Genomic DNA, 26,923 nt, shown 5'->3' on the forward strand with positions numbered 1-26,923 from the left:
TTATTTCAGCCAACGTCCAAATAATAAAACAAATCTCCACAGCAAAAAACACAACTTATTAACAAACAACACCATTTTCCTTCTTATTTCCGGTCCTTGCTTGGGCCTCTCATTTTCCCGTCTCATTGTAATTATCCTCATTTTTCTGTTATCTAGAAACCTGTGCAATGACAGGGAGCCTTCCCTCCTCGCCACCACCTTTGGTTTTATTCCACTTTCTGGTGTTTAAGACTTTTGCCTGTTTTACTTGTTTATACCTTCTCTGTGTATTCAAAAAGTCAGTTACGGGAAGCAAATCTCTTCCTCTAAAGAGTGTTGCAGTAAATTTAGTCACCAAAGGACTGATAAACCTGCCGTGTGTATTTCCTTAGCCCTATAATGGCTCTTTCCAAAATATAGAGCAGCAACAAATGGGCTCAGGATATTAAAACCGCATACAAATATTTTGTGTCCCAAGATGGTAACTTCAGGTTTCATTCCCCCCTTTTACTTAAAGCAATTACAGGAAACCTAATTAAATGCTAGGGGAACTTCACTAGGGCCACTGTATCCTTTAGCCCAAAGAGGCTCATGGATGTTTCTGCTGACCACAAATCTACATCCTTTTAAGAAGCCACAGACCAACCCTCCTGCTACAGGGATTATTCACAGTATGAATGTTCTGAATTGTGTGGCCCAGGCTCCCTGTGGGCACAGGAGTCAAGCACACATCGAGTTTTGTCCTTAGCTTCACAGACGCCCCATTCAGGAGGAGATGGATTAATTACAGTTGTGTACAGTTGCCCTGCCACATGCCCAAAGTTTACATTCCAATTTTTGGTCAACAATGCCAGAACAAGAAAAAATTGAAGCATGAAGTATCTAAACACTTACAGCTTAGAAAGTTTAGAATTCTCTAGAATTAGCTGCATTATTCAAACTCTGAGTTACTCAGTTACAGATCGTCTTTTCATTGCCATAGGTAAGTTCATTACCCGTGACATATTGTTCATCAAACCAGAAGCCAGTGGTTTGGGTAAAAGTAGGTAATATCCTTTCTCTTTGAAAGTGAAATTTCAAATCTGCTTGAAGTCTTGAGATGGAAAAAGCAAGCTGCCTTGAAATTTGAAATGCCATCCACATCACCTTCCAAGGCAGGTTGCTTTGAAGAGCATTTGGGAACTTGAAATTGGTTTCAGGTAATTTAAGGGTAGGGGGAAATGCTTCGGTCCACAGGATTTACTCAAATACAAATGTGTATTTTCCATCTCGTCTGATAACATCAAAGATTTCCCATTACTGTTCTTCCTTTAATAGTGGCATCTCAAAGAGGCATGCTGTTTGAAGTTTACAGTGATTTGCTTTTATAATAAGATTCATTGTGGTTTGGGAGTCAGACTGCAGGAAAATAATTAGCATAATATACCAAAAAGTCTTATAATGAGTATGAAAATGCACTTGTTAGCAGGGAGTTTCAAGTGATTTTAGAAATTCAGATATAAATGCAACCCTCTGATTGGTTCTTTGTGAGGCTATACTTTAGTATGGCAATAAAATCTGATAATTGACATTTATTCCTTATCTTTAGCATAATTTTAATTTCATAATGGTGGTCAAGCACCACAAATAATGTTTTTCTAGAGATTATTATAAAGTGATCAAAAACACAGGATGAATCCTGTTGTATAATTATTTAAAATATCCACATTCCCCCAGAAATGTTATCTGCAGTGCTGTCAACAAATATTAAGTCACTAATGTCAAATTATGTTAATTCCAGAAATGTAAAAATGGATCAAATATCACTTCCAGGCTTGTGCTATTTATTTATCTTGTTTATTAGGTGATACTCAAAACTCATGCATCACCTTAAAATATTTGTTTTAAATGTGTTCATCAAACCTGCATCTTCTGATACCCCATGTATGTTTCACATCCTAATACCGTGTTAGACTTAGGTGTTACGTGTGCCTGACATGTATCTCTCATTCCTCCCAATTACTTTATCTTTCACATGCAAAGGGAAATTTTGAGACACCATACTGTGCAGACCTGGCAACTCGATTTCTTCCAGCACTTTTCTTATTGAGTGAAGAGCTGCAGAGGTCACTCTACCAAATCTCATTATAGTACATTCACAGTTAGGACACAGGTTGGTGGGAAATGTACAAAGCTGCAGGTAAGGATGCTCTGGAAGACATTACAACATTTTACTGAATTACTGTGGTCTCTTTTTCATGCTTCCTTCCAGAGCTTAATCCTATTAGTTTTCACTACTATCTAAAATATGAAGCATATCAGCTTGAGATGTTTTAATATAAATTTAATCACAAAAATACAATCATTATTGAAAAATATGTCACACCATAAAAAACTGATAATTATTTTAGCAACTTATAACTCTTACTAAAATAATCAAAATATAACTCAAAAGGCAAAACTTTATAATTAAGACATCACTTTATGCTATATGAAGTCATCTGACAATCTTTAAAGTACATCAGGAAAAGAAGACATTATAAATGCATAAGTTACCAACTTCTCTCTGAAATGTTTTTCTTGAGTTTTTAATATAATATCCAATATCTAAACAGGCCATCTAATTAAATAAAATTACTTGTGTAATTGGGAATTACAATTTACCACTATATTAGATTTATTATGAGTATAATTTTGTTAATGTTACATTTACTATCTTTGTGATCAAGATGAATTTACCTAAAAGTTAAGGAATAAGATGTTTGGGACCGAATGGTTCCATACATTTGCTTGAAAGTACTTCATACCTAGGCTATGGACTTGATTTCTTTTTACATGATAGTTTCTAGTCATTTGGTTCTGTTTGGCATTCCATGTCCAATGTGTGTTTCATTTTACTATATTTTGTTTTTGTCTAGAACTGAGAAAAAAATTCATTGGATTTTGTATCTGGAGTGGAGAGATGTCTAGTGCTTCTAGAATGCTATATGACAACTATAGATAAATTCACTTTTCCCCCTTGAAACTTGAAATTTTAATTGCAAGACGATATTAAAATAGAGTGACAAATGATATTTACTCTCACAATGCTAGCGCTTTTCCACCTTTCTTTTGCAAGTGTGTCAGGTTTTAAATGTTATAGAAGAAACAGTGCTCCTACTTTTGATTTGACTTTCCAACCAGCATCAAACTTAAGACTGTAAGTACGAAGGATAACTAGAGTGGTGGGCATGTAAAATAATTTCTTACTTATAGAGTTGCATGGATGTGTTGACAGAAATTGATCATACCAAATTTGGCCCATCAGTTATTTCCTATTCTTACCTTCAGTAATGACAAGTCTATTGAATCTCTGTTCCAAGAAAACATGATGGCATTTTTTTTTATTTGGAAGGATACAAAGCACATTCCATTGAAATAGCAAATATATTACTTATCTAAATACTTTTCCCAACAAAACCAAATTTATTACATATATTTAAATGTATATTCTAACATTTTTCTTTGAAAGCTTATTAGTTATCTAAATTTAACTACATGTATTCCTTTTTGTCCTAATTTCATGCAATCCATTAGTAATTTGAAGAGAAGTAATTTTAACAAATTAAAAAAAATTCTGTCAGTAAGGGTTGGAACGATGTGTTCTTGAAGATTAGTTAACTGTGTTCTTGTAAATTATAGACCTTACTATTACTTTAGTCCAGTCATTCATTCAATAGGTATTTATTAAGTCTCTACTATGTGTCATGTACTCTTCTATGTGCTGGGGACCAAGTGGTAAAGAAGACAGTTAAGGCCTCCTCCTGTGGGTTACGTTCTATTGTGGAGCCTGCTATTGAGCACCTATTTCATGCACAGTAGACTCTAAGCTGGGCACAGAGATGAACTGCTTACAGATCCTCCCTTCAGAAACTTACTGGCCAATACCAGGGATAAAAACAGTAGTTCACTGAGTAAATGGACTGTCATATGCATTGTGTATCCACCAGTACAGTAACTGACACAAATATCCTTCTAGGTAATGTATGTTAAATAAATGAATGATTTGTATGTTGTAGCTATAATACAACATAGTGTTGAATCCCAGGTATAAGTAAATTTAATTGTAACTCAGAACAGTAAAGGTAACTAGTATATGTATTAAGCAACTACCATGGGTCTCAGTTAATCTGCATGATAATCTTTGGGGATTAGTATTGTTACACTTATAATACAGGTAAGGAAAGGGGGTCAGAATAACTGTTCATACAGCCAATAATTACTGAAATCATGATATAGATCCACATTTGTCTGAAATGAATGTTCTGATTCCTTTCACTACACCAATATTCCTCAAACTATCTCAAAAAAGTGTTTTTTGCTCAAATAAATTTGGGGATTTCTGTTTAATAGAGCTTTCTCTCAGAAATTCAGAGTGCCTGTTAGTATACTGAAAACATTGGTTAGAAGTTCTGCCACAAAGAAATAGGTTTAATTTGGACTGCCACCATCCCCCCTAAATTTATTAAACCATAGAACCTTACAGTCAACATAAACAAAGAACCCCATTTCATCATAGCTTTCAGTGTGGTTTTGGTTAGCATTCTCCATACGTTGATCTCTTGAATAAAAGTAGTCCATTGTTTGGAAAATTCTGAAAACCCCATGAAGAAAGCTATAGTGAAATTGCTTTAGGAGGAGAGATCATGAGGGACCTGGGGAATGGAATATTTGAGTTTGATGCTGAAGCATGGTTTGGGTTTAAAAATTTACAGAGGGATCAAAGACATTTGAGGAGGAAAGAACAGCAAGAAGCCAAAGGGCAGAGATGAAAAACACGGAGACTACACTACAGAGTACTTTACATGAATTAAGTAAAGAAATAAGACCATGGAATTAGAAGAGAGACTCCTGGAGAGCCTTGTTTGGCAGCTAGAGAAGACTGTTTTGTGGAGCAGGGAGCCTGTGAAAATTGTTAAGTGGTGAAACGGCAGTTTTCAAAATGGACATATGCTCTAGAAAGATTAATATGACTTTACTAGTAAACAAAACTCATTTGATTCACTTTAATTGAATTTTAATAATTTTAATTTTTAATTATTATTACAAAATTTGCTTTCAGGTCTATGGTTTTATATCAGGTCATTAATCTAAGTGTTAAAAGCAATATTCTTGGTGACCCTCTGAAAACACTGTCTGACAGTGGAAATCACGTACATATGTCTAGAATAATAACTGCTCATACTGTTAGGCTTTGATTTTTTTCTTATTCCAAATGATTTAGAAACAAGCATTAAGAGCAATCATCTCTAGAGTGACTGCCACTTATAATAGTTTATAAGATATTGGGGGCAGCTTATCTGTTTATCTTAAAATTGATACATTTCATATTCTTAAAAAATCTTTAAAGCCAAACTGTAAGTGTTCATTTTGTTTGTTTAAATTCAACCCATTCAGGACAATTATTATTACAACTGAGGGACTAGACAAATACTTGTCTAATACACAGTAATCTAGTGATTTATTTAGATAAGAGAAAAAATTCCTGCCCTCTGTTTACTCTCTGACCTTCAGAAAGTCTTAAATTAATCAAGCCTTGTTTTCCCAACTTGTAAAATGAAATTTAGAATCTGTTTTTCATTGAGTTGCGTGAAAATAAATGGAATAAGAGCTATAAAAGTTCTTGAAATCTGTAAAATTCCTTTAAAATATACTATAAAATAATAACAATTGAGAATACAACTATATTCTATTAACAAAATTACCACTAGAGGTACTAATATAGTCTTAAGAGAGGGGAAGGACTCACTGTTTGGAAATTATATTAGTCACATACCTGGATAAGAAAGATATGGCTGGTTAGGGAAATTTTCAACAGAGTTGGAAGAGTTTGGTGAAGGTGAGGACGTCAACTGTCTAGGACAAGGCGGATGTGGATACGATATTTAGAAATGGAGACTGAATAGCAGGAACAAGTACTAGTGGTTTGCCTTTAAGTTTCCTGTCCTTCAGCTAAGTCACTACATTAAAGTGCAGATAGAGTGAAGCCATCCCGATATGATGAGTGAAGACTCTACTAATTTCAGTAACCAAAAAGCTTGCACTGCTCACGTATTAGGAATTTCCTATCTCCCTATCCCAACACATAGGAGAGGCAAGGAAGTCACTAAGCAGCTGAATGGAAATAACTAGCAAGGCTAGTTCTGACTAATCTGGGGCAGAATAAGCAAAGTTCCATCTCCTAATGAAGATTTAAAATTGTTGAGCACAAACACATCTTTTAGAATCATTCTTCACTTTCCAACTAGGATGTGAGCTCTAACAGGGTAGAAAATTTTCTTTGTTACATGATGATACTGTGGCCTAGAATAATACCTGGTACATATTGTAGGAACACAATAAACATTTGTTAAATTAATGAAAGAGTATTTTCCCCCAGGACACTATGACATACTTATTGAAAAGCTATGTGATTATGTTCTGCTACATTTTAGAGGAAAGGGACTTTCAGTCATGATGGCAGTTGTACCTCGCCAGAAAGACATAGCCAAATGCAATTTGGATTTAAATTTTGAACATGCTTGGTATTCACACTTAGAATGGGGAACAAAAAGTGGAGTTATCACAGTGCTTCTTAGAGGCTCCAAAATTGTCGAGCCTCCAATAATAACTGAGTAAACACAGATCAAGTACCAACAAAAAGATCCTTTTTTCCTATCCTTTTAAAAAGGAATTCTAATATGCAAGAATGGCTCAATTTACAATAAGCAGGGAAAAAAGTTAACTTGTGAAATTCTAAGTAGAGATGAAAAATGTTAACATTTCATATTTTCAAGCCAGGAATATGTATTGAATGCCTGCTGAAACACCAATTTTCAATTTTAACTTTTTGGAGAGACTGAGAAATAACTACTTGCTCTGATATTTCCAAAATATTTCTGTATATTCTGAGATCTTTGCCTCAAATCTTTCTTTCATCATTGCAAAGGGAGATACGATTTAATAAAATAATGCAAATAAGTATAATGCACTTAAGTTTTTTCTTTTTTTTTAAATTACAGAGAGGTACAATTTGCCAAGACTGAACCAGGAGAAGTAGACACTATGAATAGATCAATTAACAGCATTGAAATTGAATCAGTAATTTAAAAACTCCCAACAAAAAAGTCCAGGATCAGATGGCTTCACAGGTGAATTCTACCAAACATTTAGAGAAAAGTTAACACCTATCCTTCTGAAACTATTCCAAAAAATTGCAAGAGGAAGGAACACTCCAAACTCATTCTATGAGGCCATCATCACCCTGATACCAAAACCAGACAAAGATATCACAAAAAAAGAAAATTACAGGCCAATATCACTTATGAATAAAGATGCAAAACTCTTCAACAAAATACTAGCAAATTGACTCTAACAATGCATTCAAAGGATCATACACCATGATCAAGTGGGATTTATCCCATGTATGCAAGGATTTTCCAATAACCACAGATCAATCAATGTGATACACCACATTAACAAATTGAAGAATAAAAACCATATGATCATCTCAATAGATACAGAAAAAGCTTTTGATAAAATTCAACATCAACTTATGATAAAAACTCTCCAGAAAGTGGGCATAGACAGAACACACTTCAACACAGTAAAGGTCATATATGACAAACCCACAGCTAACATCATACTCAACAGTGAAAAGCTGAAAGCATTTCCTCTAAGATCAGGAACAAGACAAGGATGCCCACTCTTGCCACTTTTACTCAACATAGTTTTGGAAGTCCTAGACATAGCAACAGAGAAGAAAAAGAAATAAAAGGAACCCAAATTGGAAACGAAGAAGTAAAACTGTTACTGTTTGTAGATGACATAATACTATACATAGAAAACCCTAAAGAAGCGACCAGAAAACTACTAGAACTCATCAATGAATTTGGTAAATTTGCAGGATACAAAATTAATATACAGAAATCAGTTGCATTTCTGTACACTAACAATGAAATAGCAGAAAAAGAAATTAAGGAAACAATACCATTTACCATCTCACCATAAAGAATAAAATACCCAGGAATAAACCTACCCAAGAAGGCAAAAGACCTGTACTCTGAAAACTATAAGACACTGATGATGACATAAACAAATGGAAAGATATACTGTGTTCTTGGATTGGAAGAATCAATATTGTTAAAATGACCATAATACCTAAGGCAATACACAGATTCAATGCAATCCCTATCAAATTACCAATGACATTTTTAAGAGCTAGAACAAAAAAAAAGTTAAAATTTGTATGGAAACACCAAAGACCCCGAATAGCCAAAATAAGCTTGAAAAAGAAGAACAAAACTGGGGGAATCATGCTCCCGGACTTCAGACTATACTACAAAGATACAGTAATCAAAACAGTATGACACTGGCAGAAAAACAAACACATAGATCAATGGGACAGGTTAGAAAGTCCAAAAGTAAGCCATGCACTTATGGTCAATTAATCTACAACAAACGAGGCAAGAAAGTGCAATGAAGGAAATAGTCTCTTCAATACATGGTGCTGGGAAAATTGCACAGCTACCTGTAAAAGACTGAAATTAGAACATTCTCTAACACTACATACAAAAATAAACTCAAAATGGGTTAAAGATCTAAATGTAAGACCAGATACCATAAAACTCCTAGAGGAAAACATAGGCAGAACACTCTTGGACATAAATCACAGCAATATATTTTTAGAACCAGATCCTGGAGTCATGGGAATAAAAGCAAACATAAACAAATGGGATCTAATTAAACTTAAAAGCCTTTGCACAGCTAAGGATATGGTCAATAAAATGAAAAGACAACCTACAGAATGGAAGAAAATATTTGCAAATGATGCAACCAACAAGGGACTAATTTCCAAAATATACAAACAGCTCATACACCTTAACATATAAAAAAAAAAAGCAATCCAATCAAAAAATGGGCAGAAGACCTAAACAGAAATCTCTCCAAAGAAGACATACAGATGGCCAACAAGCACATTAAAAGATGCTCAACATCATTGTTAGAGAAATTCAAATCAAACCTACAATGAGGTATCACCTCACACCAGCCAGAATGGGCATCATTAAAAAGTCTACAAATAATAAATGCTGGAGAGGGTGTGGAGAAAAAGGAACCCTCCTACACTGTTGGTAGGAATGTACATTGGTGCAGCCACTATTGAGGATAGCATGGTGGTTCCTTAAAAAACTAAAAATAGACTTACCATATGATCCAGCAATCCCACTCCTGGGCATATACCCAGAGAAAAATATAATTTAAAAAGACATAGGCACCCCAATGTTAATAGCGGCACTATTTACAATAGCCAAGACATGGAAACAACCTAAATGTCCATCAACAGATGACTGGATAAAGAAGATGTGGTACATATATGCAATGGAATACTACTCAGCCATAAAAAAATAAAATAATGCCATTTGCAGCAACATGGATGGACCTGGAGATCGTCATTCTAAGTAAAGTAAGTTAGAAAGAGAAAGAAAAATGCCATATGTTATTACTTATAAGTGGAATCAAAAAAAAAAAAGGACACAAATGTTCTTTTTAATTATTTATAACTTAGATGACTGACTTCTTGACTATGTGTAAGCACATCTGACTGTCCTTTAATGCCTTGGCTTGGCAGTTCAACATAACTCACTCATAGCCCATTAGCTAGATGTAATCACCTGGCCAAGCTGACAGCAAGGATGCAGGACTTGTAGTAATCCTGCGTGCCCAGGAAGGAGAGAACAGGATGTGAGTATTAGAAGTCCTTCTACTATGTAACTGATAAAGCTACTTGAAGAGGAAAAATAAGGAATTGAATTTTTAAAAAATCATAATGATATTGAAATACTAATAGTTATCATGCCAAATGAAACTTGGATTATTGTTTTCTGTGGCATGAAAATCCTTACTGACAGAAAGAGCTAAATGTGGAAAAGATAGAATATTATACCAAAAGGAAGAAAACCAGATATTTGGTCCTTGCTTGTCCACCATCTTGAGTAATTTTGGGCAGGGCATAAAATTTCTCATTTTCTTAAACTATAAATTGATAAAAAAATAGATAACTCTTTCCCAGTATACTTCACCAGACTGTTATCAGATCAAAAGAAATCTTTAAAAGAAGGTGCTTTTATAGACAGACTGTAGCAAAGACTGACAGCTCCTTACATCTTTTCAGGAATGCAACTGGACCACATTTTCCAGCTTCCTTTCTTTTAGAAGTTCTAGTCAATATAATGTGAGTGGAAGGAACATGTACATTTTTTTGCCAAGCTGTTGAAGAAGCTGGTGGTTGTCCTCTTTGCTGTCTTTCCCTTTCTGCTGGCTGGATGCAGAAGAGAAAAGAAGCTTGAGAGAAGAATGGCAGAGCCACAAGATGGAAGGAGTCTGGGTACATGCCTGACCAAAGAGATCAGGCATGTTTCTGGGATTGTTATGTAAAACATCCTATCATGTTTGAGCCATTCTGTCCTTGGAAGGGTCTAATTGTTACTGTAGCTTAGCATAATACAGACTTAAATGATAGACTATAATATACTTGGCACACAATGGGTTTTCATAAATGACTATTTAGCCAAGGCTAAATGAGTGAAGAAAATCTCACAATATTTTGTTATTTTTTTTTACCATGATTCAGTGCTTAGCTCCAAATTATTAATTTTTTAAAAAATGGCAACATCTTGTTAGAGACACAAAGAATTTCTAGTAATTTTGAGTTTTCAAATGTCTGAATGTGTGATTTTAATATCACACTCAAAATGCTATAAGACAGTATAATTTGCTTATTATGGAACAAAAATATTTTCAAATGATGGGCTTGCAATATTTTTCAAAATACTACTCCTAACATAAATGTTGAACAAACTGATGTGAAAATCTAGGTCATAATGTTTAATTACTATTATAATTTTCTTCACAGTCAAACATCTCATTTTGATGTTTTCCCAAGAGATAGAAAAACTAAAACTTGAAATAGCAAAAGAGTGGTGCTTGATTCTGAATGTTGTGTGTAACTTGTAATGTCTTCATGTCCATTCTGCACTAGCATCACAAACAAAAAGAAAGAAGGAAAAATGATTGTTTCCTACCCCGAGCTCCAATCCCCTGAGATATTTATGTAACCATATAATACTGCCAACGGAACAAACAGCTTCAATCATGTGTCTGTTCATATCTCCAGGCAAACTTTTGTTCTTTTCCCTTTCTTTTATAAATGTATTCCCTTCAAAGGATACATACCCTAGTGGATAAACAATCTCCATGGGAGAACAGGAAAGCTAGCTATTTAATATGTACAGTTCAGTGTCATGAGGTGTGGAATCACAGCAAATAATATTTTGTGAAGATACGCTAATAAACATGATGATATTTTCACGATTAGCCATGTTTTTAGTAAAAGGAAATTAATGGACAGGACTACTCAGTCTGAAGGATACATACAACATGCTGACAAACAAAACAGTTTCAGCATAAAGTTGGTATGTTATATAGACAGTATACGTACACACTTGGCACCACTATATATATTTATATGCGTATCATTCATCTAGCATTTTCTTCTTACCTACAAGTTGGAATGCATTTACTTCATACCCTATGATAAGCCCATTTAGTCACATTTTTGTCAGATTCCACTTGCATAGGCAATGTTGAGTAAATCAGTGGTTAATAAATGTCCTTGGAAATATGTTTAAAGATAAATAGTGAACAGCTATATCTGACCATAAATGCATATTTTTACTCTCAGAATCTTAAAAGAAAGATAGTCTGAGCTATTACATACATATATGGAAAAAGATAAATAATTACAGAGCAATCATGTAAAAAGAGCCTGGTTTATTATTCCTTAATAGATATACTAGAGACAAAAAAGTAAAATGTTCTCACAATTATTCACAAAATTCTACTGCAAGAGAAATACCGAATGAGGATGAGTCACCCTTTCCATCGAAAGTGCTTTTTGTCACAATTCCACGGGCCTAGGGCACCGGTCCAGCACCACAGTGTGCAGAACTGCAGGACACTCAGAATACCAACCCTACTGTCCCCACTCTCATGGGCCTGCTCCAGCTGGCCACATGCACGCTTCTAATTTGCATCAAGGCAGTCTGACAAGCAGGCTGGGAAGACAACGGAGATGGAAATATAGATCAAGTACAAATAAAATATGTTCACCTTGAAAAACACAAATAAAACTTCTAGGTATTAAGGTACAGGGATGTATGTATTGAAAAATGAGAAGAATATAATCACTTCTTTCTCATCAATAATTTTCATAAGCCCCTTTTGATTCTGCCCCAAACTTTCTCTATAACCCAATATTTATACACTCCCTACATCTACACTTACTAAAATAATATAGATTTGTGTCCCCTGCACATACCTCATAAATCTCAACCCATCCCCCCAAAGCTGGTTTCAGGTTTGTTTTAAAAATCTATCATGTGGGTGATCCCTTAGCAATACTTTGAAGTTCCATCCCTGTTAAAAGTGAAAAAGGATCTGGTGTCCCAAGAAGAGAAATGATGACAGTGCATGACTATTAGTTCATGTGTTCCCGACTAAGAAAGAAATCTCTGCTTAAAAAATTAGAACACATATGCCAAAGTTCAAAAAAAAAAAAAAAAAAAAGCAAACATAAAATTGAGAAGGTAAAAAGAAGCATATAAAATCTTGCCAAAGGTTCATGTTTTACATAAAGCTGCAGTTGGGACTCCACAAAGGAAATCTCTGCACTTTTTATTTCTGGTTCAGAGGATTTACATGCTCTTTCTAATGATCTGGGCCTTCAGCACTGGGTAATGTCTCCCAGTCCCCAGCTTAGCACTCATGCAAAATTGAAGCACTTTGGAGGCAGTTTAGTAGCTGCAGATGAATCTCAATGTGCAGGAAAAGGCATAATGGCTGTTTAGCACTTGCTAGGAGAAGCTGAGGAAATCAGGGGGAAAAATCTATTGAACTTAAGCCATCTGGGAAGCCAACTGAGAGTGACTGCATTAACAACGTGTTTACATTCCCATTGTGTTGCCAGGCCAAGCAAAAGTGTGTGTGTGTGTGTGTGTGTGTTGTGTGTGTGTGTGTGCGCGCGCGCGTGTCTATGTGTGTAGAGGAAATTATCAAGTGAGGCTCTTTTGGTTGTACTGGCTATTTTGATTTGGTTTTGGCAACCACGTGGGGAAAGAATTTTCATGAGAAATGTGGCTGCGAGAATTCTCAGGTCTCCATGAGACAGGACAACTGTTGGAGTGCAGAGGCTGGCAAGGATGCCGTGTCGGAGAAAAGTGAGCGATACGTGGGAGCCTGGCTGTGCAGCTCTTCCCTGCATCTGGCCCACGGTACAACACAACAGATTGGGAGAGGCTTCAGAGGGCCAGTAAAGAACACCAGGGAATGCTGTTGTTGCCTGTTACATTTGTAGTTATACTGACTAATTGAGGGAAATACTGACTAAATGAGGGAAAATAGTCAGGTAAATGCCTTCCCTTTCAGCCCCACCATCCCTATTCATGCTTCCACCACCATGGCCTTTTTTGGGGTCATGGTATTTAATAGATTATTATTTAGAGCAGTTTTAGGTTCCCAGCAAAATTGAAAGGAACAGAAATTTCCCATATACTTCCTGCTCCCATACACCCATAGCCTCCCCTATTATCGCTATCCCCAACCAGAGTAGTACATTTTTTACAATTGATGAGCCTACATTGACACATCACCAACCAAAGTCCACAGTGCACATGAAGGCTCACTGTTGGTGTTGTACAGTCTATGGATTTGGATAAATGTATAATGATATGTATCCACCAGTATAGTCTCATACAGAGTGGTTTCACAGCCCTAAAAACCCTCTGTTCTCTACCCGTTCATCCCTCCCCTCTCCAGCAGCCACTGATTTTTTATAACTGTCTCTGTAGTTGTGCCTTTTCCTGAATGTCATATAGTTGAAATCATAGAGTATGTAGCCTTTTCAGATTGACATCTTTCATTTAGTAATATGATTCTTCCATATCTTTTTTCATGACTTGACAGCTCATTTTTTTCACCACTGAATAATACTCTGTTGTCTGGATGGAATAAAGTTTATTTATCCATTCACCTACTGAAGGACATCTTGGTTGCTTCCAAGTGTTGGCAATTATGAATAAAGTTGTTATAAACATCCATGTTTTTGTGTGGATGTAATTCTTCATCTCCTTTGGGTAAATACCAAGCAGTGCAATGGCTATATCGTATGGTAAGAGTATGTTCTGTTTTGTGAAAAAGTGCTAAACTGCCTTCCACGTGGCTGTACCATTTTGCTTTCCCACTGGCAATAGATGAGAGTTCCTCTTGTTCCACATTCTTGCCAGCACTGGTGGTGTCAGTGTTCTGAATTTTGGCCATTCTAATAGGTTTGGAATGGTATCTCATTGAGTCAATTTGCATTTCCCTGATGACATTTGATATGGAGTATCTTTTCATTTGCTTACTTGCCATCTATATATTTCCTTGGTGAGGTGTCTATTAACGTTCACTGCCCTTTTGAACTGTCACTTTAAGTGACTTTTTCTTGACAGATGTTTGGTGACTGTAGTGGGCTGAATGGTGGCTCCCAACAAGATCATGTCCACACAGGAATCCCCAGAACAGGTGAATGTTATCTTATTTGGCAAAAGGGTCTTTGAAGATGTAATTAAATTAAGGATTTTGAGATCCTGAATAATCCAGTTGGGCCCTAAATCCAGTGATAAGTGAACTTATAAGAGACCTACAGAGAAGACTGACAAAGAAGAGAAAGTGATGTGAAGACAGAAGCAGGGACTGAAGTGATGCAGCCAGAAGCCCAGGAATGCCGGGCAGCCACCAGAAGCTGGACGAGCCAAGGAACGGATTTTCCTCTAGAGCCCCCAGAGGGAGTGTGGCTCTGCTGGATTTCAGGCTTCTAGCCTCCAGAACCATAAGACAATAAATTTCTGTTCTTTTAAGCCACAAATTTCATAGTAATTTATTGTGGCAGCCCTAGGAATCTAACATAGTGACTAAAGGGATTTCTCTGTCTCTACACTCAAAGAGTAGACTCAAGAATCTGACAGAGCAAAAAGGTGAGGAAAGGCTATCTGCCATGCGGTGTTTTTCTAGTTCACAAATACCCCACGGAATGGATGCGGGGAGGTAGCCTTTTAGACACTAACGTCATTTCATGCAGAGGACATCATTGTCTAGGATCAGCAAGGCTGTAGCTATAAAAAGGGGCATGTCATTCACTCCCTGCCATTCCTGGAATTGCCTTGTACAGAACATTCCCCTGAGTTTTTCCAGCTAAATTTTAATTCACTCAAGCCCCAGAGCTCCCCCCTCTTCTCTCAGGAGGCTGCTATCTCTCAGCTTGAGAAGTTTAATAGGCAGAGACAGGAGAAAGGATATTGAAGAAAGAAGGGGCTCTCCACTGTGTAACTCTATACCATGGAACTATCAAGGGGTTTCACAAGTTTATTCTCATAATGAAAGGAGAACCCAAGCAAATGGGAAAGCCTGCTTTTTTTCACTCTCTTCTCCCTCCTCTATTTTGCCCTCTCTGGACTATGATCTCCTTAAACGCAGCAGGTCTTAGTTTTATCTCTGCTTATAGCACCAAGTACAGTATCTTGGTCATATTTTTTGAATATAAAGTCTACGTACTTCCTCTGTGCTGCATTTTCACAACAGTGTCTCCTCATGTCTGGTTTTCAAGCCTGGCTGTACATTAGCATTACTAGTGAGTTTAAAACAAACAGATAAAGAAAAAGCTATGCCCTGTTCCCAATTCAATCTTCCTCTCTCGGGGTGGGGCCAGGACATAGGTATTTTCAAAAATCCCCCACTGGGGATTGTCAAATGCAGTCAGGGTTGACAGCAAATGCCCTAATAGCTCCTTGTTGCTCTTGCTTTCATGTTCTTGGAGATTTCTTCCAAAACAGTCTTTTTTTTTTTTTTTTTAAATCAGGTTAAACCCTCAATGAAATTAGGAATGAGTCTGAGATTTCCCTAATGTGAACTGCTTTTCATTGCAAGATATTATACTTCCTACACACTGTGCTTGCTTTTTTGCCAGACCTTGATATTTTGCTAATTGTTGCTCTCACGGTATACAAGCTGGTTTTGTATCTCCAAATTGCAGAGGAATTGACAAGAGTGGTTATTTCAACAGGCATCCTCAAGAGGGCTCTGAGAATCCCTAGCTAAGGGCTGACTCTCGATAGATGATACGTGGGGGCGAAGACTAACGAATCCAGCCTGAGTCAAGGCCTCTCCCCTCAAGTTTTTGCGTTAGATTATTTGTTGATTTATCATTTTCTAACTAAAAATTCTCTGTTGTGTTTTTGAAAATCCCTAAAAACAAGCAGGGTGAGGAGTGAGAAAGCAGTGCCAGAATTTTGAGCCAGTTGTTGGGAGAACACTGGATAGGAAGATTCAGCGATAGATTCAGAGCCTCAGATAGAATGGATAACAATTCATGACATCACAGAAAAAGAAGGGTAACAACCCGGGTCATTATTGCATAATGATCCACCAGGTTTATTCACATTTACCACAACAGGTACAGACACTAAAAAAAGAACATTTAAGTTTTGAGAGTAAGACGTGCTCTTTAGGAAGATAACCCCCTTCTCTAAGCTGACACGGTTTTTTAAACTTCCTTAAGCAAGATGATCAACCCATTTCATATTACACTCCGAAAATCTGTTTAGTATGTTCTTGTTCTTTATTTTCATGGTTCTCCTTAAAGCCCTCACACATTTTAGCCAAAGGTTAGATTAAAAATACATTACAGCTTTTAACATTTGTCCTATTCTCACTCTGAAGTGGGCATATTAAAACTCTAAGCCACAGCATATGCACAGTTGCTGGGCACACGGCAAAATTGTTATAGCAACAAAATCACTGGTTTTGCTCCTGAAATGCCCTGTTTGGGCAGCAAGTCATCTAGATGAAGAACGGTCTTTGGATGCTTGTTTCTTATTGTAGCCTCAGTGTAAGCCCGGGGGTGGGTAGTATTTGATTTTCTCTTCTCAAAATTTGGGGGCAAGGGTATAACTCAGGGGAGAGGGTATCGCTCCAGTGGTGGAGCACATGCTTATCATGCACTAGGTCCTGGGTTTAATCCCCAGTACCTCCTCTAAAAATAAGATAAATAGGTAAAACCTAATTACCTCCCCCCTCCAAAAAAAATCTGGGAAGACACACATAAACACACCCACACACATTGCATATGTATGTACTTACATATCTACTTATATGCATATTCTTGACTACACTGTACTAATCAATGCTTTCATCTTAGCTGTAGGAAGAAAAAGGAGTAATGCATTACAAGTAACCTTGCCCTAAGTGTTAATTGGCAGGGGAAAATTCCTTTGTGTTCATTACATTGAAAACTCTCATAGTATATAATTTTAGAAAATTTCTGTTTTCCTCTAATGAAACACAGCTAGCTAAAACTGCATTGAAAGGTGTAATATTTTCTTGGCTCTACTTTGCAATCATGTTCTGGGCTATATCTGTTTAAAAAAAATACAGGTATTACATTTTTCTATCAGTGTGTAATTCAAACATTAAAAATCTTCCCCATGGGATATAACTAAATTAAAATCACACAGTTTTGCAAATATGGTGTAGTCGGGGTGTTTCAGAGTATGTGCAGAGTCCATAGCATTGGTATTTGCAAATATTGGAATTACAAAAACAAATGATGACAATAAAAACTTCAAGACAACGATATATTAGAAACAAAAGGATTCCAAATGTGTAGCCTAAAATTTTTCAAGTATTCACTTTTGTTTTTAAGTTAGGAAAACAATGGAAACAAAAATCAAGTTTATACACAGTGAGAGAGCCCAAATCACTGAGCTAGCCAAGACTATCTGCACGCTAGAATGGAATGAAAGCAACAACTAAAATCCAAATTCTGGGACTCTGATCCAACTATATTTTTGTAACTGCAGCTGGGATTACGGTGGCCGTGTTAACCCAGGTGTTTAAATGCTTAAAGTCAATGTGAAGTTAGGATAAATCAATTGTGAGCACGAATGAAGAAAAAGGAAAGTATATATTTTGGGATAATTGATATTCTGTTATCAGTAACTGGTAACTACTGTCTTGCCAAGTTATCAGATTGACTCAGTGGAAAAGCTTTAATGTACTACATGGATCCTTGCCAATTTTCTATTTTTATTTTGGGGTCAGACTCATACTGAAAAGAAAAATCGTTAGTTTCTAGTATTGAAAGAAGGACCTCTGAGAAGGAAATCAGATAAATAATTGATTTATATTCCAGAATCATTTATTTTACTTATCAGACAAATATATTACAAATATAAGACTCTATTCTTGCAAAGGCAAAATTCTCATTGACTTTAAATAAAAAACGGAATGAAGTTCAAACAGAGCTTCCAAATTTTATGCATCATTTACTAAAATTTAAACAAAGCTCACCTAACTTCCTTTTGAACATATTCACTCTATTAATCAGAATTGATTTTAAAGTAATTGTTTTACATGGAGAATAACAATTGGTCTGATGTGTATATTTCATGTGTAACATAACTACTCTTGTAGAAGAGAAACTATAATTGGATCCAAATTTAAGTAAATTGTCTTGGCTAGCTGAGTGATTTGGGCTCTCTCACCTAATATCCCTTTGAAAATGTATGAGCAGCATTTTCTAAATCATGTCCTGGTGTAACAAATATCTAAAATTAGTAATAGGTCAGGAGGTGATCAGACCTACTTCCTAAGGTTCCATGTGATACAAGGAGGACCAGTAAGTCATGATAATAGAAAATTGATTACACTCACGTTAATTTAATTTAATGAGGAGCATACCAATAATTCATTGAGTAAAGAGTATTTTCATTTATTTAACTTAAAAACAGAAGTGAATACTTGAAAAATTTTAGGCTACATATTTGGATTCCTTTTGTTTCTAATATATCATTGTCTTGAAGTTTTTATTGTCATCGTTTGTCCACTTAAGTGTAAACGTTATGAGTTGAAGAGTCACCTCTGTGAATTCAGAAATCATGTCTGTCTTTTTCACTATTCTAGTTTTGTGCTTAACTTGGTATTGGGTACTTAGTGGGTGCCCTATAAATGTGTTGTATGAAGTAATGTTCCTTTATTATCACCTTTCCCCAAAGCCAGCTCTGTTAAAATCCTACTCCTTCTGAAAGAAGTATCTTAATGCAATATCATGGATGAATCTTTTTATAAAACCCCAAGTCATAACATAAACATGTCCACATTACACTTACTTGTGCTTCCATTTTCATTATACTCACAAATGGAAATGTCTATGTGTATTATGTTAAACTATATGAAATTATCAATATTCAATTCTTTTTGAGGTACAGAATGGCAATTTCTTGTGATTCAGTATCATATGTTATTTATGAAAGTTATATTCATATCTATATAATCTCTGTCTCTTCAATTAGGTTGGAATGATATGGTATGGCCTATGTTTTGCAAAGTTGTGTCTTTTGTAAAGTTTATAAGCATTAAGCATGGGAGATGATGAATAAAAGTTTGTTTTGTGGGATTGTAGCCATTCATCTACGAAATTTGGGTAACTGAAATTTAGTGATACATATTGATGATGTTTTTATTTGGACTATTTTGTGAGTAGGTGACTTGAGGAATGCATAAGGCTCACCTCTTGCTATTTTGCCAAATGTTAAATATCTTCATGAATATAAATAATCAAATTCTAAGCACTATCTTAATTATTACATTAAAGAATCACGAAGGGTCACATATGAAAAACCTGACACAAGGCAAGGAAAGCAGATGAAAGCATGAAAGATAAATACTGAGCAGATTTTCTTCCCTGAGAAAAGGGATGATTGTATCACATAGCTCTTTTCTAGTCTAACTTAGTTCTGCATTCAACAGTTATGGCAGAATTTAGGGAAACACTGGCTACAGGGCCAAGGGCAGAGGCTTCGGAATCAGAGTCCTGGGTTCATATCCTCGCTCTGTCAACTCCTAGCTATGTAACTGGGGCAGATTAGTTTCTTTATTCTGCTGAGCCTCAGTGTTTTCATCTGAAAAAGGAGAATCCCAAAATTATCTCCTAAGATTGCTGTGATGACTAAATGGCATTCAATATAAAGCTTGGAACTCTTTTTATTGTTGTGTTCGTCCTATTGATAATATTCTGCTGATGTGAGAATAATGAAAGATGATAAGGGAAAACCTAGGGATTTCTAGAACTTCAAAACAACCAAGGTTTTCTAAACTCCCTTGCTTTTTGATAGAGCAGAATATTTACTTTTCAATGGTGAATCTTAGGTACCATGGAAACAAGGGTGGAAACGACTTTAAGTAAATAGAAAGCAAGCAGTCAAGTCTGAGTTTTTCTTAAAAATGTAACCATAAAATTTTGAGCACTTCAAGATTTCTATGGACTTTTGGAGAAACATAGGTATTTGTTACTATATTATCAAATCAAGAGCTTTCAAACAATGAACATTTCTAAACCATCTAATATACGCTGCTTTCTGCTTTTCTGTTTCCTATATTACGTATTTGCCAGAAATGCACCTGTGGTTTAAATAATGGAAAAGCAAACAATAACAGTAATGAATGATCTTTAATCAGTACATTTTATGATCAATAGCATAGCTTTGCTCAGTGAGTATAAATAATCACTTACTTAATATTTCAGAGCAAAGAGAGCACACTGAATACCTTCATACTTTCAAAGGAAGAATTTTATGAGTTGGAGAGAAACTTTTGTTCTTTTTTTGTTGTTGTTTTATTGTAGTTTTTCAATGAAAAGATCTCTCATGGAGATTTTACTGAATGCAGTTGATTTTTCTTAGTTGCAAGGCAATGTATCTGATTGCCACTAAACACACTTCCAGATATGATTACTCTGAGGTAGAAGTATCTATAAAAACAAACTTGTTTGCAGTGACTTCTCCCCGTCCTACCTTCTAATAACCAATTTGATATTTTAAATGCCAAGAAAATTTCTCTGATTTGTAATATATTTCAAGACTTAATGTATTTGAACATTTCTTGATATTAAGAACCACTAAGGCCCACAACAAAACTATACTCAGATTATATTAAATGGAGAAGTGACCAAAGTTTTGGGTGAATCTAACTTCAGAGGAAAAAACCCCAAAACCAAGCGTGCAATTTCAATTCCATTCACAATTACCTGATCTCACAGGAAATCAAAGAACTCTAATACAAGAGTCCTACGAATCCCCTCGCTGTCCCCAGCAGTTGTACAGATTGGAGATTTATGATAATAGGCAAAGAGATGCAATAAACTAGTTTGGGCTTTTAAAATTCAGGTTTCATTATCTATCACGAAAATAACACATTCACAGGACTGAACAAAAATCAAACGATAAAAGAAGTCTCCTACCACCCCAGGTTCTGAGCTGTCAACTGCTTGTTTATTTCTCCAGAAAATCCCAGTGCACAGACAAATATATGCGCATCCTCTTTCTTACTTAATAAGGATATATTGCATGCAATGTTCTGTACTTTGGTTTTTGCTTCAAATTTTATCAGAGAGATTTTTCTACAGCTTCACATGTGGAAAAACCTCATTGTTTTAAAAAGCAGCTAAGTATTCTATCCTAGAGATGAACAGCCCTCGATACAGTAATTGCAACAAGGATGCAGTGGACAACGTTGTCTGCAGGTCTTTGTGCTCATTGAGAATTTTATATTTACATAGTTCCTAAACTTGCAGTTACGGAGTGAAGGAGTATATACATTTAAATATTGATAAGTATTTTCAAATTGGTCTTCAAAAGAGATTGTACCAATTTGCAACCTCATCAACAAAGTATGGGATACACCCTACCCAACCCCTTCATCAACATGGCATACTAATGCTGTTTTGATCTTGACATTTTCTAAAATGCGTATTTACCATTTACGTTTCTTTTCCTACATCTCCATGTGCATGACTTGCTTGATTTTTTAGTGGGTTGCTGATCTTTTTCTTAAATATATTTTAAGAGCTAGTTATATATTAACTAAATCAGCCTTTTGATCAATATATGTCTGTCCCGTGGTTTTTGTGGTTTTCTTGCTTTGGATATTTAAATTTAATAATGCTTTCTTATAAGGCTTCTGGGTTTTGTCTTCATTAAAAGGGTTTTGATCACCACTGAAACCAACCAACCAATAAATTGCCAAAATTATCTCCTAGTGATGATGGTGATGATGACAATGATGATGATGATGATGATGATGTTAGGCCCTAACATCAAGAATTTATTTCATTCTAAAGAATGAGCTAGAATCCAAGCTTTATTTATTTTTTTACTTTTCCAACTGCATACCTTGTGGGTTGAAAAGCTACCTTCACCACATTTAAACATGCCTTAGATGCTTATTCCCTGGTTCCTATTTTAGCTCATTAATCTGTGTGTCAGGCTCTGCTAAGATTAAATTTTTAAAATTTCTTTAGTGTTATATTTATAAAGAGTTAAGATTCCCTTATTACACTACTATTTCAGAATTCTTCCAGCTATTTTCACAAATTATTTTTCATACAATGTTGGTGCCTTTATGAATTCATTTATAAATAGCAAACATTAAAAAACATTGTCTTTCTATCCAAGAACAAAGTATGTCTTTCCACTTATTCAAGTCATATTTTTTTAACCTCTCAGTAGATTTAAAAATTTTTTCTGAAATTCTGCAAATTTCTTATTAGCTTTGTATCTACATTTTTCATTTACATTGTTATTATAAATGTATATTCACATTTAATATCAATGTAAATGACATACTTTATTCCATTATAATTTGAATTGCCTATCTGCTGTACTTAGAAAAGTTGATGCGTTATGTATATCTTTTATCAGCCACTTTGCTATATTGTCTTGATTTTTTTTCAATTTTTTCCTTTGAAACTATGTAAGTTCTCCAGATCTACAAAATTATAATATTTGTCCAAATGATCATTTCCCACTTACTTTATAATTTTTATGTTTTTCAGTTGTTTGTCTTATCTAATTGCATTGACTAGTATGTTAAGTGCAATACCAAATAATGCTAGTAGTGGGCATCTCCATCTTTTTCCTAAATTTAAAGGTAATGCATTCACCTGGCTGCTAGCTTTCTCACATAATTTTGGATGAAAACAAAAGACAACAAAAGGTACACTGCATTCTACACCATCTATGAATCTTAGAACTGTGTAAGTTTTAGGGCTGTCACATCTTTCCTTAGCTCTCATCTATCCCATCCTAAATTTTAATGAAAATATGCCATATATTTTCATTTATAGTTGCTTTAGGAAGTATTTTTAAACATTGGCATATGCAATATTAATTAATATTGTGTGGATATAATAAAAATATAATGCTTTATAAAAAGGAAATATCTTTTTAAAAAGAAAATAAAAATACACACACACATCTATATTACCAATATAGCATGATGCTGCTAGAGGTACTCAATATCAGAGCGGTTTTGTTTTTATTTATAATCTGCCTCTATAAGCATTTTCATTTAGTAAAGATAAGCCTAAGTATGTTTATAACTCTCATTTTAGTTTTGTGATTTCTTTTTCCTCTTTCTATTAAAATGTGTGTGTTTGAAGTCTTTACAAATAAATGAGCTGAAACAAATAAAACTCAATTCCCTCGAGATTTCGACGACATCTGGTGGAGTTATTACTGAGTAATTAGACCAAGAGGTGGGACAATTCCCTGAAGGAAGTGACTGTACAGTTGGATACCAGTTATTTCTACACTCATCATCTTGCATAGTGAGCATATTGATCCACAAACTGACAAACACTTAAATAGAGCTGCCACCTGATTTTCTAAGACCATTTTTGGTAGGTAAGTATGTGTTTCACATGCTTTTTAAAAGATGCCTCTTCTTGGTCCTCTTACAGTCTGTTCTATTTCTTTATGTACCATCACCTAAGAGCTCTTTATTGTCAGAGACATTGAGTGCAGATCTCCTTCAGATGCTGGTCACTGCTTGCCCCTCCTCAGTCCAACATTTGGATACAGATATGAATTAATTACAACTGAATTTTGAAAACATGTTATCTATTTTGGTATGTAGAGGTATTTATGAAAGAAAATAAAGATATTTAAATATTTTCACTTTTATCATATTTATCACTATTTAGCTTGGAAATATTGAATAGTAAAGTCTTAATATTAGATCTGGAAGGGATCTGAAAGTTCAAATTGTTATTCTCCCTGCTGGAGAGAAAAAAAAAAACCCTTAAACCATCTCAGAAAGATATACATCTTTCTAATTTAAAATAACTCTAGGAGTTTCTACAACTATCTTAAGTTACCCACTGTGGAATAAAAATTTGCTATCAAGAAAGTTTCCTTTATTGCCAATGTAAATCCCACAGTTTATGAAGATCTACTTCATATTCTATATGCCTTCAGTATTTTACTGTTAAGGATATTTACAGAGCAATAAAGTCAGGGGTTTTAATAATGCTAGAAGCAAAGATTCTCTGATCAAGACCCACTCAAGTGAAGGCTGCACTTACCACTTCTTTTCCTGGATCCACAGTATCACTGTTCTTAATCACTCTCAATCTAACTTTTGCTAAGAGTTAGGTAATTAGGGTTCATTTTTAGGTATAAATTAAAGACACAGAATACTTTAAACCTACAATGTTTACAAATTGTTTAAAAATACACAAAGGGAAATTATGCATGTGAATTATTAACTTTTGACAGTCATGTAAACAAGTACCATTTATCCTTAGTTTACCGTGTTCCTCAATCCCAGGATATTTAAACCTGACACCAGACTTGACATACAAGTGAAATCCAGAGGCGTCTTTTACTAAATAAATAAATACCATAATTCAGTCTATTCATTCTCATCATCTATCTTCTTAAGCATAAATCATGCTTTAATTCTAGGTAGTCCAACTGGAATCAAGTCAAGTTATTCATCATATTGTACTTCTCAAATGCATGGAATGAGATCACTAAATCTTAACCAAACTGATTTAAAACTTTTTGCCAAAGGACAGTTAACTCCATTTTCAATTTCAATAATTGAAAGAACAATATGACAACATGCCAAAGGAATAAGTGAATCCTAAACAACAGTCCAAATGCAATGGAAAACTCACCAGAGGTTTCATCTACTCTCTCATCTACTATGTGGTCCTTCTGATGAACCCATTCACTATTGCACTTGAAGTAGATCTGGGTGGCGGGGCTGGCTTTACAATACAGGTTCACAGGCTTATTCTTCACAATATAAGCTTCTTCAGGCTCAATAAGGAAATGTGGCAGAGGCTCAGGTGGATCAGACGGAAAGGTTTCTGGGAGTTCGTGAAAAAAGTCATCGTCTGGTAAAACAAAGAAAGTGAAAAATATTCAAAACATTGTAGCCATTTGCCTTTTACTTGCTGTTCTTTTAAAAATAATGAAACTGTGGGTAATTTTTAGTCAAATCCATTTCACCTGCCTTCACTAATCAAGCTCTACAAAGAACCTGCATGTCCTCCAAGAGGCACATAGTCTAAACAATAAGATGCTTGCCTGAGTTGTTTTCCAGAAACTTGGAGTCAGCTGTGTCTAGTTTGAGCTGAGCTGGCTAAGACTGGATAGGACCACTCACCCTCCCAACTGGGCTTGTGTAAGTGTCTGCCCGGTGATTTTTTGATGTCAAAACTCCACCCTCACATCATGCTAAGCCCTTTCATTTTTTGTTTGTTTGTTTGTTTTCGGTAAGCCTTTAAAAAAAATGAAGTAGGCCCTTCATTTTTGAATGACCAGACGCCTGTAGCTTAGTTACAACTGCTCATAACAATTACTGCAGCTTTTTGCACTCACCTTTTCCCACGCTTCCCACGCCTCAGACTGCCCTGCTTCTTTATACTTTATCACATAAAACTCTCAGCCCTTTGCCTTCGGGGAGGTGTTTCTGAGACTTGCTCCTCCTCTCCTCACTTGACTGCCTTGCAAATAAACCCTCTCTTTCTTGCAAACCTTACCATCTGAGTGTTTTGGCTTGCTGCACGTTGGGCAAAACAAACCTGATCTGGTAACGACGATTCGTAAATCATCTAACGAAGTAATCTGAGTGCCTCCTATGAACAAGGCAGTATGTCAGGTCTATTGATCGGTTGTTCAATTAAGGATTTAGATGATTATTCTCATTTTTACTCATGGCAGAACTCAATATCCAGGAAGATAACTTTCTTGCCCTAAGAACACAGGTAGTAAATAGCAGAACTTGGATCAAAACCCAGGTTTCGTCTCCCTCAAAAACTGTGATCTTCCCCACATAGCACTATACCTCCCACTACACAGTGTTACCCTTGAGACCTGACAAAGCAAAAGCAATTTTATTAGAAAAGTTCATCTGAAAAGTTTAAGTCTCTTAGGTAAACCTTAAATCCTTTGCAAGGAGCCAAGATGAAATACTAGAAACATGAATTAAGGATCTTTAAGTTCAGATTCAAATCTGCCATTATTTTCAAAAGATGCCACTTCATGACATATACATTCATTCATCCAAAATCATCCAAAAATATTTATTAAGCTTAGAATTATTTTCAGCACTTGAAATATAGATGAATATCAAGTCAGCCAATAGTAGATCCACAGTAGAGCCTAGAGTCCAGCAATGCTATTTAGTCTTATTTGGAAACTACACCTCAGATATCATATGTGTTATATGACTAGTCAAACCTATTCCCATTAGAATATTAATAATATTAGAGTGTTAACATGAAGAATAGTCTCATTTTTTATAGCACTGAAATTTATCAAACATATTGCTCCCCTCCTGCTGTTCCAACACTACTGAATAAGGAAAACCCAAAAACCACTTGAGATATTTGCATACTTTGAGGTATGTTTTTCTTTAAATTGGATTCTGTCTGATTCCTAATAAAAACATAAAATAATAAAAGCGCCTTTAAAAACCCTATTAACATATTTCACGCAAGTCAAAGTAA

At 35.3% G+C, this 26,923-nt stretch overlaps 1 protein-coding gene across 2 annotated transcripts in view; it reads right to left on the reverse strand.

Moving 5' to 3' along the window:
• The window catches only part of UNC5C (unc-5 netrin receptor C), a 339,287-nt gene that overhangs the window by 127,059 nt on the left and 185,305 nt on the right, over window positions 1-26,923 (reverse strand). For both annotated transcript variants that reach the window (XM_006192262.3, XM_006192261.3), the window contains exon 2: window positions 25,085-25,306. In XM_006192262.3, the coding sequence (XP_006192324.1) occupies window positions 25,085-25,306 (222 nt within the window). The remainder of the gene's footprint in view (window positions 1-25,084; window positions 25,307-26,923) is intronic.

The sequence above is a fragment of the Camelus ferus genome, chromosome 2, assembly GCF_009834535.1.
Source record: "Camelus ferus isolate YT-003-E chromosome 2, BCGSAC_Cfer_1.0, whole genome shotgun sequence".
Taxonomy (NCBI): Eukaryota; Metazoa; Chordata; class Mammalia; order Artiodactyla; family Camelidae; genus Camelus; species Camelus ferus.